We start from the raw sequence: 17127 nt of genomic DNA, 5'->3' as shown, positions 1-17127 counted from the left end.
TGTAAGTCAATTTTCTGAAATTTTTTATCAAAAGCATGCACTGACGAGTTCCATGATATCAATTATCACAGTATGACAAACACCATCCTCCTAAGATCAATTGCAAGTTTGCCTTCGCTTATTCTATAGGGATGCACTTCATCATGTTTTGGGAGGCAATTGAAGTCAAGATTTAATTGATGTTCGATTTCAAATGAAATGAATGGACTTATACTGGCCAGAGTGTGTCAAATAGAAACCGAAGGGAGATTTCAACTCGTTGCACCCTATATTAATCGATCACTGAACTAGTTATTCGGCGGCTGTCGGTCTCCTTGTAAGAACTGCTGCTGTTGGGAAATTTGTGTTGATTCGTAGAAAGGCTATTATTAAATTATAATATCGGTCTGATTTTGTTGTTTGGAAGACATTGATTTGTATTTATTTCTACATCTTGTAAATAATTGTTTATGCATTCTTCCGGATTTGCATATTTGAACATAAACCTCAAATCGCATTAGTTAATTAAATCAAAAGAAGATTCAGCTGAAGAACTCTACAACAAAATGTGTCAGTTTGATCTTTAAGTATCTATCCAATATTTTAAAATGCTGCGTTTGCAAATGCTTATAAGGATCTTTCAATTCCTGAACTTCAAAATGATGTACGCATGGATATGTTAGAAACTGGGCTGACAACACGAGTCAGAATCACAAAAGTTTGTAATTTGAGTAACAGTGTAATTTTTTCTCATTGAAATAAACATAGAAGCAATACATTCAAAACTTGGTTAACAATGTTCAATTCAACCATAAAATTAGAATAATACGAGCCCTTCTTTTTCAACCAAATTTATCGTTGTATATTCTGCCGGGTTCCAGATTTTGAAATGGTCCGAGAAACCAGTCTCTTGATTCAGCATTCCATTGCACTCCAGCCTTCATAGAAGGCAGCTTCATCTGCCCCATAGGCTGCCTATTAGCAGCAATAGCCTTGTTTGCCAAGCTCTGTTGACCCTTCCTTCGGGCAGCAGAGTTCTGTTGCACAGCCGTCATTATATCCAGAGGAGAAAGTTGCTTAACGATCTTCGGATAAGGTAAAGCCTCAGCATCAATCCTATCACCTTGCTGCTTCAACATTCCCCTTCGCGTTGCTGCAACTGCTGGTGTCGAACGAAGATGTGGTGGAACATATAAGCATCTCTTGAAGAAAGGGTGCTGCAATGCCTCTGCAGCCGTCGGCCTTTTGCAGGGATCCCACGAACAAAGTGATTCGATCAAGTTGATTGCGTCCTCACTTGCTGATGGCATTAACGCAGAGAGATTGACTCCGGATAACTGTGGGAACTGGTAGTTAATTGCCATTGCTTGACGGAGTCCATCAGCCCAAGAATCCATAGTAGGACTGCCAAGAACACTGCATATCTTGTACATCTGATCAGCTTCATCAGTACCCTGAAAAAGCGGACGAAAAAGGAGCAATTCTGCCATGATAGCTCCCATAGCCCACATATCAACTTTTGAGCTATACAGCCCTGATTTAAACAGAATCTCCGGGGCTTGATACCATCGTGTTCCTACACGTTCTGTATATGGTGGGAAAGCATCGATTTCCCTAGCAAGACCAAAATCAGCAATCTTGATAGTACCTTGCGAAACAAGTAAGTTCTCTGGCTTCAGGTCTCGGTGAAAGTAACCCTGCTGGTGCATGTAATCGAGTCCCCGAAAAACTTGGAAAAGCCATGCTTTGACTGCAGATTCAGAGAATAGCTGCTGCTTCTGCTTTTTCGCTTCCATAAGTTGGTAAAGATTGCACTGCATGCATTCAAACACAAAGAACACATTGCCCTTCTCCACGATTAGTTCTTTAACCTTCACAATGTTTGGATGATTCAGCTTCCGCAGGCACTTTACTTCCCTCAAATTTAAGCATTTTTCCCGCGAATAGCTTTTCTTCAATGCTTTGATTGCAACAACTTCTCCCGAGTGCTTATTTACCGCTTGCCAAACACAGCCGAATGAGCCGCTGCCAAGTTTTTTGGTAAGAGAATACTTCTCCATTTTTGTGAATCAACAAAAGAAAACAAGATTCCTTTGTACGTGAGTTTTGTTCTGAAAATGTTATTGTGAATGAAAACTAAAACTAGTTTCCTATAACGCTTACGAGAAAGAATGATTAATAAGTTCTCTAAATATGGGGATATATAGGTTTCTTATATCCAGCGTGGATTAGGAAATGGGTTTACGTACGTATCTGTTTTTTTTCTTTTTTTTATAGATTTAATTCCAATAATTGAAAAGTGGGCTTAATTAAAATTTTAAAATAATAAAACACATTAATATTTTAATATTTTTTAAAGCTTGGACTGTTAGGATCATTTGAATTGTTTAATTCAATATGTTAGTTCACACAAATTAAGAAAAATAGAACTGAGAAGAGAAAAGAAGATGAGAGAGAAAGATACTGGAATACCTGAATTTCTTTTTCTTAATTTAATTATTATTTTATTTAAAAAAAAAAAAAAAAGAAACCGATCATCAACTTTTGGGTGCAGTATTACCTCTTTGTCTTTCGTATCAAAAAATTAAAATTAAGAAAAAAAATTCTTACAAATTAAGCGTACTCCGCAATTTACTGAGTAATTCTCTCTTTCAGGCCCATTTTTGGACCTTCTAAATCCATGAGCAAAAAGCCCACACTTATTAATACATAATCATTCCAGCCCATTTGTCATAAAATTAACGGACTAGTTAATTTTGTCCAATGGCTGAAGGATGAAGCTAGTAAATTCGATCCACATTCCTCCAAGTTCGAAGCGGGTGGATTAAAAAACATTTCAAAAAGGACTCATTTCTAAAGATCGAAATTTCTACCAACTTTAGTTTTATTAATTTCTTTTTAGTAAAACAGTTAATTATATAAGAGACAGCCTAAAAGATAGTCTCGGTCAATTTATATCTTCTAAAAGATTTGTAACAAAATTTAACTAAACTAAGAAAGTGCATAAAGTATTTTCAAATGATTGATTATTACTTTATTTTCGTTTGGTAAAGTAGAGACCACAATTATTTTTTGGAGAGAAGAGAACTGTACACACACCATGGTAGGATTTTTCTAAATAAGGAGTAGTGACAATATGAAGATACATGAATTCACCAAAGTTAAAATGAAAATAAATTGAAAGTCTCGATGTGTGTGTTTATCTTTAAAGATATATTTATGAAATAAAAGGTGGAGGCTAACTTATTTATAGCTACAAGAAACTGCAGCCAATAGTATTTAAATGCCCAATGGGTGTATCAGAATTGTGATAGAATTTTAGCCCAAAGTTTTCAATTACTTTTAAGCTAATACAATAATAATTAAATTATGAGAACTAAGGTTGGTAAAATCTGGTCCGAGCTAGGTTTTAACTTGTCCGGGATTTGTCATAATGATACAACAATTGCCTGGACCCACGTTCGTGCCCAGTTTTTCACTTTTGGCCTAAGATTAGCCCGGCACCTCCCAGGCACAAGTTTTTTAGCCCAGCTTTTCTTGCCCGAATATGAATTGAAGGGAAAAAAAAAAATTTGTGCCAGTGCAAAAATTTAAATCTCTAGCCTACCTAAATTCATTCATTTAGTCTTATGGAGTTATGGGAACTAAGGTTGGTAAAACCTTGGGTCTAAGTCGGGTTTTGACTTGCCCAGGACCGACCTGGATCGATACAACTGCTGTCAAGTCCCGGGTTCATACCTGATTTTTTCACATCCTATCCAGGTCATGCCTGGGACCTCCCGGGCATGGGTTTTTTATCTGGGCTTTCTTGCTTGGATATGAACTGAAAAAGAAAAAAATTATGCCAATGCAAAAGTTTAAATCTCTAACCTACTATATTCATTCAATCTCTATCGAATATTTAAATTCAGCAGCACAACAGGCACCAAATAACATCCAACATTCATAAATTCAATTCAGTAGCACAATATCACCAAATAACATCAAACATTCATAAGTTCAATTTAACTTGTGGCCACCCCACTTTTCACCATCAGCTATGCTACCTAAAAAGAAAAAAGGGGGGAAATATTTGTTTTTTATGCTTAAAATGAAGGATTTGACTAAAAACACCCAAAAGGAAAAGAATAGAAGAAATAAAGGAGTGTTACTTCGTGAGGAATTGGATGTTGAAATGGATTAGATGCTAAATTGATTTGATTTTATACTTGAATGATGAAAATTCTATTATATCTTTACTAATTTTGTCAAAATTATTATTTAAAACTTTTATTTACTATATAATATTGACTCTTATTTCATAATTATATATATTTTTTCCACAACAGCCATAACTTTTAAACTACGGCACCTCAATTTCAAACAAAACTTTAGTCATAAGCGTAAAGCCCACAATTTTTCATATAAAATCAGTCCAGCCCATTAGTTATAGTAATCAATTGATTTGCTAATTTTCATCTAATTAGCACCAAATAAAGCTGGTAAATTCGATCTTGAAGTTCAAAGTGTGTGGTTTCAAAAATATTTCACAACAGCTTATTTTTATCGTCAACTATTTTTATCATTATTACTAATTCAAATATTTTATCACCATATTTAATTATTAAAATAATAATGATTTCTTTAAAATAATAATGATTTCTTACTTTGATTAGGATGACGTGGAATTCAACATGGTAGATAATGTGTCGCTGGTCTCGTAAGCATACAAATGTCATGCCATTCGTCCCTAATAATCTAAATGATGCACTGTTCCCCAATGAAATTAAAACAACGCATTGTAAAGACTATGTGTTGGCGCACAGTATATCCACTTATTGTTTGTCAAAATACGGAGGACATATGTCGTTGTATCTTTTAGTACTCAAATGTCACGTTGTTTACGTATAAACTGAGAAACGATGAGTCACTTGTTACCTACTGACCACTAAAATTAAAACACATCACTTGTATAATTTTTACATTGTTGGACTAAATTTAGAATTAGCTCAATGAGAGGTCGAGAGATTGTTTCCTATATGAACCCAAAGTATATATATTCATACTTAAGAGGTTTTTTTTTCAACTTAAAGGGTTTTTTTTCTTAATTTTATCAAAATTTAGAAATAACTTATTATCAATGTTAAAGAAAACAAACATGAAATAAATAATGAAGAATTCAAATATTTTGTCATTCTATTTAATTAGGAAAACAACAAATGATCTCTTACTTTAATTGTGGATGACGTGGAATTCAACATGATAGATGATGTGCCAGAGACCTCATAATCACATGGACGTCATGACGTTGGTGCATTAATAAGATCTTCACATAATTTCTTATTGATATACAAATGATGCATCGTAAATAGTATGCGAATGTAATGTCGTTTACTTGCGAACTCTAAAACGACGAGACATCTTTTACTTGCTGGCCATTAAAATTCAAAACATTGCATGTATTTGCCATTGAAAAATAGACGACTTATCATGTCTAAATTAAAATTTTACACTGATAGTTTGTTCAAAATAGAAAAATAGAAAAATAGAAGAGCACATTGAATTTTTTTTTTAGAGTACAAGTTTTTTTTAAAAATAAAGTAAAATGCAAATTAAAAATTGCATTTTGGGATAAATTGGCTACCTTTAATTTTCTTTTGGTTTAGCTAATGATCATTCAATTTGCTAATTTTAGCTTTGTAACACGACTCAAAAGTGTATTACTCTCAAGTATAAGAGTGTCTAGTTATAATATAACCCGGTGAGACCAGGGTCGAACCACAGGAAATTTTAAATCTAGTAGTCAATTTAAAACTAAAAAAATTAATTGTGGGAAAAGAAATTATTTGAAATCAATTTTAAAATATGCTAAGGTTTAGGATCCACTCTATGTATTCAAATTATAATTTTAATACTCTCTCATTTATATTTTGCCTCAATTTTACCAATTATTTATTATATCATTTAATTCTATGTGTGTGGATAAATATGGAATAAAGTACCTAATGTGCCACACTATATTAATGTGTCGACATTATGTTAAAATACCATACAGATCCAAAGAGATTTATAAATTAACATGATATAAAAATAATTAGAAAAGAATTAAATAAACTTAAAAACTCATTTGAGAAAATAATAATAATTAATAGTTTGAAACATTGAGCTTCACCCTTCACCTCAGCTTAATAAAATTAGTCATTCATATTGAAAGAAAACACAACACTCTTTTTATTTGATAAACTTTTTGAAATATATTACAAAGAAAATTGATACAAACGGAAACAAGAAAAGAAAAGAAACTCTTCAGCTAAACTCTCTCTTGGCTTTTGAAAAATCAGCTCTACTAGCTTCTGGCTCTCGGCTCCGGCCCCCTCATCGCTTGCATCCCCTTGCCTTTTATAGGCAAGGGAATCATTTTTTTTAATTAATATTAATATTTTATTTTATTTTTATATTATATATACATATTGAATTGTGTGATGGTCAGGAGGCGTGATGGCCTCCTAATCATCACCAACATGCTTTTGTTCTTTTGTTCTTTTTTTATTTTTTATTTTTTATTTTATTATTACATCTCTTCAATTTGTGTTCCAGTAGTTCTTCTTTATTCCCGCTTTCAATTCCAATTCCATCTTTATTCCTGAAAAATATTTACAAGATAAAAATTAACAAATTACGAATTAATTTAACATAAAATATATTTGGGGAGTATTAAAATAATTTAGAAATAATGAACTCATTAATCGACACAATAAGTGAAAAACTAATAATTTTATATATATTAAATGTACACTTTTTAGTGTCAATCACTTTGTAAGTGGTTTCTTGGTCTACATATATTTATATTATTAAAAATAAATATTTCCAGTAAAATGTATTACATACAACATGCAATTTTTACATTGTTAGACTAAATTGAGAATAAACTCAATGAGAGGCCAAGATCATTTTCCTATATAAAGTATATATATTCATACTTAAGATTTTTTTTTCAAGTTAAAATTTTTTCCTTAATTTTACAAAAATATAGAAATAATTTATTTTCAGTATTAGACAAAACAAACATGAAAAAAAAAATAATACGAATAATTTAATTAAATTTATTTAAGCCGTGACTATAGAAATATAATATCAGCTAGGTCATATTTTGTGAATGTTTTACAACCCAAATCTAACAAAATTAGGAAAGTTTACAACGTATTTGAAAATTTCAAGTAAATTCTATTTATGAATTTTAATATTTCTTGAATATACGAATCTTTTAAGACTAAGAAACGAGTGATTATTGTTTTATTCATATTTGGACGAAGTAAATACCACAACAATTCTTTGAAGAGAAGAGAGCCGTACACCAACCATTAGAGGGTTTTGCTGATTAGCGAAGCATTGTTGTGAAGTGAATCCATCAAATTTTTAATGAAAATAAATTAAAACTTTATATCTTTATTTCGTCCCTGAAGATGTCCAAAGAGCAAAGAGTTTGATAAACCCCCACAAGTAAAAGAGTCTAGGGAGAGAAGTAGTCAGAGATGGCCCATTAACATGCCCAATAGCCCGTATTTGTGGACTCTCGGACCAAAGTGGGCTGGCAACTTACTGATTTATAGGGCTTTGGAAATTGCAATTCTAATTTTGAAGATATTCATTTACTTCAAAACAACACACGAATAGTTAAATTAGGAGGAGACCATATCATGTTGCTTGTCCTTCCCTGCGAGATGTTAATGTTTGCCTTACGGAGTTATGGGAACTACCAATCTAGCGCATTTGCTTCTTCTGATGGTTAATTTGTATGATTAATGATTCAAGTCATAATTTGTTACCATCGTCTTCATCAGCCCTCATGGAATGAGTCGGGGAGCGTCATTCGCTTTCATAAAAAAACTCATTTGAATGATCGTTTCAGTTTCATTGTGCATAACATGGAGATGCAAAGACTTTGAGAATTATTGAGTCTTCAAATTCCACAAGAAAAATAGTAATACATGGGCAATTACATCCCCATATTTTTAGCCCATGTTTGTTAGACCCCCTCAAACTAAAGTGGCTACTTATTGATTTTAGGACAAAATTATGGTATCACAGTAGTACCATACCACTTATGAATCCAGCCCACAGTGGTCACCATAGCTGAATCCAATGGCTGGATCCAGCTGTTGTGGTACCATAGCTAGACTCTTGATTTTATGGTTGCTCTGGGAACTGCAATTCTAAAATTCTAATTTTTGAAATTTTCATACAATACATGAAATTTAAACTAGGAGGAGGCCTTATCATGTTGTCCCATGGAGTTATGGGAACTCGCAACTAGCTTTTCTTATTCTGATGGTTATTTTTTACGTGCTTAATGATTCGAAAGATACAGTATTATGATATCGTCGACTTCATCATTCACTAGAAACATCCCCTCAGGCTTGACATAAAGAGCATCATACGCTTTTCTCAAAACCCCTTTTGAATTATTAGTTCAGTTTCATCGAGAATAAAATAGAGATACCATCTTTTATGTTATCTAGAAAGAGTCTTGAGGATTATTGAATTGTATTAACTTTAAAATACGATTTGGATTTTGGAGCAATGTTGTCTAAAACAACTTTCTTAAAGTACTTTTTTTTAAAACTAGTACAGTCCACAATCTAGACACATTTTGATAGTCAAATTTTTATTAATTTTTGTTGACTTTATGACTATAATGCGATGGCCATGGGGTGCATAATATTGTGGTAAGTGGATAAATTTTATTTCAGTCAGGCTTTTGCCAACATAAAAAAAAAATTGAAAAAAGATTTTTTTATTTATTTTACAGAAGTAGATAATAAGTGAAGTAAAGCTTAAAACAAATCAACTTATTAAAAATTTTATAAATCTAAGATATAAGCAACATATCATGGTTGTATTTTTCAAAAATACAAATAATAGTTGGACTATTGCCACATCTTTAAATCCTTCATAAAACTCCTTTTCTATAATTACCCCATTAAACAAATAAATAATTCAAGTTTTCAAAAATTTCCTTTTCATTTTCTAATAAATTCATTCTGTATTTCTATAAAAATAACCACCCAAAAGTTTGACAACATTGCGTAAATAATCAATCTTCTGATCGTATTAAGATTCTTCAAATAAACTATAAATAGATACAATGCCAACTTTATTTTAAAGTTACAATGCTGAAAATAAACTACATTAACAATGACTAGATGTATGAAAAGTAAATCCATGCAACGAAAATTCAATTAATCATGTGCAGCCTATAGATTCTTTAACTATTCAATTGAGTACCAACTCTCCTACACCATTGTTTATTATCACATTAATCATTATATAATATTATCATGGAGAAATGAACTTTTTTTATTTTACTTTTAGAAAATCAATTGAATGGTTAAAGAATCTAAAATTATTCTATTCAACATTTCTTTAGTAAAAGACCTCTTGATTGATTGTTATGCATAATAATTATCATGATTTAAATAAAATTTCTTCAAAAATGATAAAAAAAAAACACCTTAATATGGGGCGTTATTAAGAATGGATGAATTAAGGGATATTTATGGCATTAAATTAAAGATTTTTCAAAGCAGAAAATACGTTTACTTGAATATGGGGTTCGTTAAGAAAGGGGATTATATGAGAACTTGAAAGGGGTGCCAACAGCACCACTTTACAAATAAATTACTCTCCATTTCGGGCTATATTTGAGCCTTCTTAGTCCATACAAAGCCCACAAGTTTTCATATAAAATCAGCCCACCACATTACTTATACTAATCAATTGACTTGCTAATTTTGTCCATGTTGAATGATGCTAGACGGCTAGTAGATTGGCTCATCAAGTTTAATGTAATCTTCGAGGCTATTGTGTGTTGAGATTTTTTTTCAAAAAAAATGAAGGGTGCGCTTTATATAGTATTTTTTATTTTGTTTTATAGAATAAGAATAATTAATTTTTGATAAAAATAAAAAATGCTTGGTAGCTTATTTTTAAAATAATGTCTGAAAATGAAAATTGTAAAAATGTATTTGGAAAATAAAAATAATAAGGACTTATTCGGTATATATTTAAAAAAATTATATTTCAATAATTACATTATAATATATATATATATATATATATATATATATATAATTTTAATATGTTCTCAAAATAAAAATTGAGTCAAAATTTAAGAGGAATATCATTGGTTGATTTTGTAAATTTCCTAAGTTTTGAAAGAAATTAATTTTGTATTTAAATGATTTATGATAATTTTCAAAATGATTTATTGATTGTTACATTTATTTATTTTAATTAGGCTAAATTTATTTTTTTATTAAGAAATATAGTTTTTTTTTTATTAATGTATGCACATCAGTTTTTTCATCGCAAATTTATTATATTAAAATAAACCATTTACTTAACAAATATGTGGAAACTACAAGATTTTAGTGGTAATTATTGCATTGGAAGTGTGAGACCCATGATGACAGAATGCAGAAAGCTATAGAACGCCAAATTGGCGTTCTCTACATTTATGAAGAGAAAGTAGAAACCAAGAACTTTTTTATTTTTGTATTTTTTGTTTATGGTAAAAAAATGCATCCACCAAACAAATTGTACACTTTTATGTTTTCATAAAACAAAAAAGGGGTAGTAAAAAACGATACCAAACACACCCGAAACTTCTCCACAAGTGACGAGTGCAATTTAGTTGATGTCTTTCAAATCATTTCATCTGAAAATCACCTCTCGAAATGTGAGGACACTTCTATAGCTTTACTAATAAGAGAGACCTTTTTCCAAAAGTGACCTTTTCTGTATGAATCATTCGGACAGACGTTATCTGTCCGAATGATTCATTTTTTCGCCGCAGCAAATCTTTGTTTGGCTTATTGCTAGAATTGAATATATATATTTCAAAGATGCATAATGGTTGATGGAAATTTTGGTGTAGTATTCTAAAGCAATTATTCAAATGAATATTTCATTGCACCACAGCTTTTCCAGCCAAAGAAATGATTTGTACATTCTTCCAGATTTGCCAGATGTATGGAAATAAATCATAACCCATTCCAGCCGAAGAACTCTAGATGTGTCAGTTTGATCTGTTTCTGTCTAAATATTTAAAAATTCTGTTTTTGCAAAACCAGTTTTCTATAGGCATAATGCTGATGCTCAAGGATATGTTAGAAAGATCCCTGGCTTAACTGGGATTTTACAACTGAACAAAAGTCAGAATCAATACATTCATTCAAATAAACATAGAAACAATACATTCAAAACTTAGTAACATTGGATCAATTCAACCATTAGGACAGGCCCCTTCTTTTTCAACCAAATTTCTTGTGCTATATTCTACCAGGTTCCAGATTTTGAATTGGTCTGAGAAACCATTCTCTTGATTCAGCATTCCATTGTACCACAGCCTTCATAGGAGGCGGCTTCTTCTGCGCCACAGGCCGCCCGTTATAGGCAATTGCCATGTTTGCCAAGTTCTGATGTTGACCCTTCCTTCCAGCAGCTGTATAATATTTTTGTTTTTTGACTGAGTTTTTTTGGCTGCACAGCCATTATTATATCCAGAGGAGAAAGTTGCTTAGCGATATTCGGATTAGGTAAAGCCTCAGCCTCAATCCCAGCACCTTGTTGCTCCAACATTCCCCTTGTCGTTGTGGCCACTGCTGGTACCGAACGAATATGTGGTGGAACGTACAGGCATCTCTTGAAGAAAGGGTGCTGCAATGCCTCTGCAGCCGTCGGCCTTTTGCAGGGATCCCACGAACAAAGTGATTCAATCAAGTTGATTGCGTCCTTACTTGCTGATGGCATTAACTCGGAGAGATTGACTCCGGATAACTGTGGGAACTGGTAGTTAATTGCCATTGCTTGACGGAGTTCATCAGCCCAAGAATCCATAGTAGGATTGCCAAGAACACTGCATATCTTGTACATCTGATCAGCTTCATCAGTACCCTGAAAAAGAGGACGAAAAAGGAGTAATTCCGCCATGATAGCTCCCATAGCTCACATATCAACTTTTAAGCCATACAGTCCTGATTTAAACAGAATCTCCGGGGCTTGATACCATCGTGTTCCTACACGTTCTGTATATGGTGGGAAAGCATCGATTTCCCTGGCAAGACCAAAATCAACAAATCTTGATGGTACCTTGCGAAGCAAGTAAGTTCTCTGGCTTGAGGTCCCGGTGAAAGTAACCCTGCTGGTGCACGTAATCGAGTCCCCGAAATACTTGGAATAGCCATGCTTTGACTGTAGATTCAGAGAAGAACTGCTGCTTCTTCTTTTTCGCTTCCATAAGTTGGTAAAGATTGCACTGCAGGCATTCAAGGCCAAAGAACACATTGCCCTTCTCCATGATTAGTTCTTTAAGCTTCACAATGTTTGGATGGTTCAGCTTCCGCAACCACTTCACTTCCCTCAAATTTAAGCACTTTTCCCGCGAATAGCTTTTCTTCAATGCTTTGATTGCAACAACTTCTCTCGAATGCTTATTTACAGCTTGCCATACACCACCGAATGAGCCGCTGCCAAGTTTTTTGGTAAGAGAATACTTCTCCATTTTTGTGAATCAACAAAAGAAAACAAGATTCTTTTGTGCGTGAGTTTTGTTCTGAAAATATTGTTGTGAGTGAAAACTAAAACTAGTTTCCTATAATGCTTACGAGAAAGAATGATTAAGAAGTTCTTTAAATATGGGAGATATGAGTTTTTTATATCTAGCGTGGATTAGGAAATGGGATTATATACGTATTATTATAAGTGAACATAATCTATCCAAACTTAAACAACTCAGTCTATCGAACATTTTACAAATGTAGGAAGTTATAAGTTAATTTTTTTGGTTGGGTTTTAAAATTACCAAAAGAGAAAAGAATATGAGAGAGAAAGATATTGCATAGCACCTGAATTTTATTTTTATTTTTTCTAAATTTGATTATTGTTTGATTTTTTCTTTTTTAAGCTCCAAATCTCAACTTTTTTGGGTGCAATATACTACTATCTCTTTCTTATCAAAAAAATTAAAATTAACAAAAAAAAACACAAATTAAGCTTGCTCAGTAATTTTACTAAATTACTCTCTTTTTCGGCCCAAAGCCCACAAGTTTTCACATAGAATCTTCAGCCCATTAGTTATCATAATAATTGACTGGTTAATTTTGTCAAATTATGTTACTGAAGCAAGTAAATTTGATCTTCAAATTCAAAGCGGTCATTTCAAAAACATTTTGAAAAAGACTCATTTTTAATATCTGTTGTTTCTACCATCTTGAAAAAGGCTTATTTCTAAGAGCATCTTCAATTTTTTTTTTAGATTTTACTCTTCAAATATCAATTTGCTTATTGATGTGGCAAATAAATGGATTAAAAAATACAATCTCCTCCAAAAGACTCATCAAATAAGAATAAGTTAACATTATTTTAATCAAATCTTTCCACTATTAAATTGAATTGCTGTTATGTTTTTTAAAGGAAACATAAATAATAATTATTACAATCTTATCTTTTCAATAAATAACAATAAAATGTTAATAGAAGAGGGAGAAACTCACTCGACAATATTAAAGAGTGATAAACAAATCTTATTTGAAGAATCTAAATTAACGTATCTTTTGAAGTGTTTAATATTGTAATGACTCTTCAAATAAGAAGTAAAATTTTATTTGAAGAGTCTTTTGGAGATGCTCTAATATCTGTCGTTTCTAACAATTTTACTCTTGCAATAATAAGTTTTGGTAATTTATTTTATGATATCATTTAAGTATATGTAAAACAAACAAGGTGACAATGTCGGTTAATTTTTATTTTATGAAAAATTTGTAACAAAATTTAATAAAATTAAGAAAGTTTCTAAAGTCAAAATTTTAAGAAAAGTTATTGACATTACTCAGATATATGATTATTTTAAAATTGAGAAATAAGTTATTACTATCTTATTATTGCTTGAGTGAAACAAAAATCACAATAATTCTTTTGAGAGAGGAGACGTGTACACCTAATATAAGAGAGTTTTATTGAGAAGAAGAATAGTAAAATTATGAAGAGATGTGAATCCATCTCATTCTAATAAAAATGAACTGAAATTCTTAATGTCTATATTTATCTTTGAAGATGTACTCTTTAAAAAGTAAGAGGCGGAGGCTACGTCGCTAACTCATTCATTAGCTACAACAATTTTAGTCAATATGAGTAGCAGATTTTTAGCCCATATTTGTTGGACTCTCTCAGACCAAAGTGAGCCGCTTATTGATTTTACGAGTGCTTTGCAAATTGCAATTCTGTACTTTCAATTTTCAAAATTTTCATTTACTTTTATTCCATACACTAATAATTAAATTGGAAAGGAGAAGAATGTTATACCACCACAAGAGGAATTTACCAAGCAAAGACAGTAGTCAAGTTATGAAAGTACGCGCTTCCATCAAATTCCGATAAAAGTGGATTACAATTCATGATTTTTGAATCAATAGGTAAACGGTGAAGAATTTAAAACCCATCAGTCAAAACAGTCGAATTTTGTCGACTGTTGTCGACTTTCCAACCATTGTGCCCACGCAATGGAGTGTTGTACATTTGGGGGCTATATGTAGTCACCCCAAAAGCCAAGGCAGAGTGCCAAGTCCCCTCCACTCGTGTGAGATTCAATAAGATTTAGTTTGGTTTGGGCATTGCATTGAGTTTTAATCAAGTTATGACGGGACTCCAGTCATAGGTTCAGGGATCGAATTGAGTTTTCCGGGCTCCTGTGAACAGATGTATTTAAAAATCTTTTCACACACAACTTTTCATTGTTTGATGATTAATATCTCAACTTTTTATGCCTTCAGAATCAAAGTTCATAACATTGTGGTAATTAGGCATATTTTTTATTACGAACAGGCTCTCTTAAAATAACACTTTCCCAAGAGTTTCAAAATAAGCAAATGTAATCCATCCAATCTTTAAAACCAATCAACCTATCAAATATTTGATAAATCTAATGTATAAGCAAACATTAGTTCTGGGTTTGAAAGTAAGGTTGATGGGAAGTCAACTAAATGGGAGTCCAGGAGTTGTATATAAATTCCCAGGATTTACTGTTTTCCAGTTTATACCACAACCATCACAAAAAATCAAGTCACAAAAAGTGGTAAAAAAATCCAAATATAAAATTAACTGATATAATAAGCACTTAACAAACAACCGCTTCAAGTTTTAAATTAACAGCATCAAACTAACCCAACAAAACTAAAACAAATATTCTCATACTGGGTAATGTTCCATCAAGTGCAGCAAAGTAAAAAGCATAAAAACAAAAATAAAGGCATTTAGAAAAGAGATGTTCCCTTTCCCTTCTTGTCTCCACCAATTTCAAAGTGCTTGCACCTCTGCACGATTCAACACATGTAAATGTTAAGAACTGGTCCAAGTATGAAAATGGAAAATTGAGCCCTACAACAAAATCAAAATGTTGCTGAGTACAAACCTTGATGGGATGTTGAGACACATGCTTGCAACCCTGGCATTGGAGCCTCAGCACAATCTTCTTGGTGGTCTTAGCCTGTTAAACGAAATCAGCAAACATCTTTGAGATAAATATCACAATTTATATTAAAAAAAAAGTGAAATATCCAAAAACCACATAAAATTTATACCTTCTTGTGGAAGACAGGCTTGGTCTGACCGCCATAGCCAGACTGCTTGCGATCATACCGTCTCTTCCCTTGAGCAGCAAGACTGTCCTTGCCCTTCTTGTACTGTGTCACCTTGTGCAAGGTGTGCTTTCTGCACTCCTTGCTCTTGCAGTAAGTCTTCTTAGTCTTGGGAACATTCACCTGCAATACACACACACTACTTGTTAGAATCATTCACCTCAAATCACAAAAACTAACACAGACATTATATGAGTAGAGACAAAAACCGACAAACAATCATGAACAAGAGCAGTTACAACAAAAAATCCACCAACATTCAAAACCCATCAAGTAAATCTGCCTTAAATTGCACATCCATTCCACGCCACATCAAGAACTCAGCATATGCCCAGTCTTGCTGAAAATACTACATATATGCTGCTTAGTTTAGTTATAAAAGAGAAATCAAGCATGAGGGAAACCTAATTAACAAACAATCATTCTTCAAAGATTACGAGTTTCATATTTCACTTTCAGATAAAAAGATCATGCCAAAATAACAAAAATTTAATTCATCAGAGAAAACGGAAAAAGCACAAACTTTCAGATATCACGAACATGCTTCCAAGGCAATATATGAATTCAATTAATCCATTTTGATTGAGAGTTGTGACCTAAACTAATAACAGCACCATAATTTTTTGAATAACAAGAACCGAAATTTTCCCCAAATTCCCCAACGATATCGACGCACGAATCGAAAATTTCCAATCACAACTAAGCAATAAATAAAGTGAGAGAAGCGGTAGGAAACGAAACAGTACCATGATGGCCGGCTGCGGCGACGACGAGAGAGCTCTTCGTAACTTCCAACTGCTGCCGAAGGGTAACTAGAGACTCGGTTTCTGAAACAAGAGAATAAATAGACAGTAGCTAGGATTAGGGTTTGCGTGATGCCCTTGTTCGGTAACAGAGTTAGTGAAATTGGATCTAAATTGGTTCGGCCCAAGCCCATCTGTAATTAACCCATTAGCTGGACACTAGGTTTGGAGGAGTGCTTTTCACACCGCTTTAAAATCCTTATAACACCCCCACTTTTAGAATCAAAGCTCCATTAATAGAGAAAATTACATAAAATAATAAATTATTTAATTAAATTAAAACATTTTTCCACTTGCAAATCACGAATCCTCCCATTTTTAAATTATATAATTATTTTCAATAATTTTAAGGCAATAAAGTAATAAATTATATATAAAAAAAATAAGATTTTTATGAAAAATCTTTCTGAAAATAAATCTTGTTTAAAATTTATTTAAACTATATAGTAATTTTTTTGTCATTTTTTATAATTTTTTAAAATGATGATATAGTCACATATTCTTATACAAATTAATTTAATATTAATTTATTAGTTGAATAAAAATATAAAATAATAAAAATAAGTCATGTGAGTTAAGAAATATTTAATCCAATTAATTTTATCATGACACATTAATTTATAAAAATATTTATAATTATATTAGTACTTAATTTTTTTTTTTTAAATAAGAGT

The 17127-nt window shown here is 32.0% G+C and overlaps 2 protein-coding genes and 1 pseudogene across 2 annotated transcripts; all 3 read right to left on the bottom strand.

Moving 5' to 3' along the window:
- Positions 1-821: 821 nt before the first annotated feature.
- Positions 822-2039, bottom strand: LOC18048963 (cyclin-dependent kinase F-4). Its single transcript, XM_006442823.1, has one exon. The coding sequence runs from the start codon at positions 2037-2039 to the stop codon at positions 822-824; it is 1218 nt and encodes a 405-aa protein (XP_006442886.1).
- Positions 2040-11406: 9367 nt separating this feature from the next.
- Positions 11407-12520, bottom strand: LOC18048962 (annotated as a pseudogene).
- Positions 12521-15086: 2566 nt separating this feature from the next.
- Positions 15087-16498, bottom strand: LOC18048961 (60S ribosomal protein L44). The gene is made up of 4 exons (XM_006442821.2): positions 16397-16498; positions 15594-15773; positions 15425-15499; positions 15087-15326 (listed from the first exon to the last, which is right to left on the bottom strand). The coding sequence occupies exons 1-4, from the start codon at positions 16397-16399 to the stop codon at positions 15267-15269; spliced, it is 318 nt and encodes a 105-aa protein (XP_006442884.1). The 5' UTR covers positions 16400-16498; the 3' UTR covers positions 15087-15266.
- Between the last annotated feature and the right edge of the window lie 629 nt (positions 16499-17127).

Source organism: Citrus clementina, unplaced genomic scaffold, assembly GCF_000493195.1.
Source record: "Citrus clementina cultivar Clemenules unplaced genomic scaffold, Citrus_clementina_v1.0 scaffold_3, whole genome shotgun sequence".
NCBI classification, from domain to species: domain Eukaryota; kingdom Viridiplantae; phylum Streptophyta; class Magnoliopsida; order Sapindales; family Rutaceae; genus Citrus; species Citrus x clementina.
Note: the sequence above shows the minus strand (reverse complement) of the source record. Positions and strands in the feature narration are given on the sequence as shown.

Excerpts from the sequence above, each read along its gene's own strand:
- LOC18048963 (XM_006442823.1), bottom strand. The coding sequence starts at position 2,039 with ATGGAGAAGTATTCTCTTACCAAAAAACTTGGCAGCGGCTCATTCGGC.
- LOC18048961 (XM_006442821.2), bottom strand. Across the intron at positions 15,500-15,593 it reads AGCCTGTCTTCCACAAGAAG|GCTAAGACCACCAAGAAGAT; the intron begins GTATAAATTTTA and ends TTCGTTTAACAG. Across the intron at positions 15,327-15,424 it reads TGTCTCAACATCCCATCAAG|AGGTGCAAGCACTTTGAAAT; the intron begins GTTTGTACTCAG and ends TGAATCGTGCAG.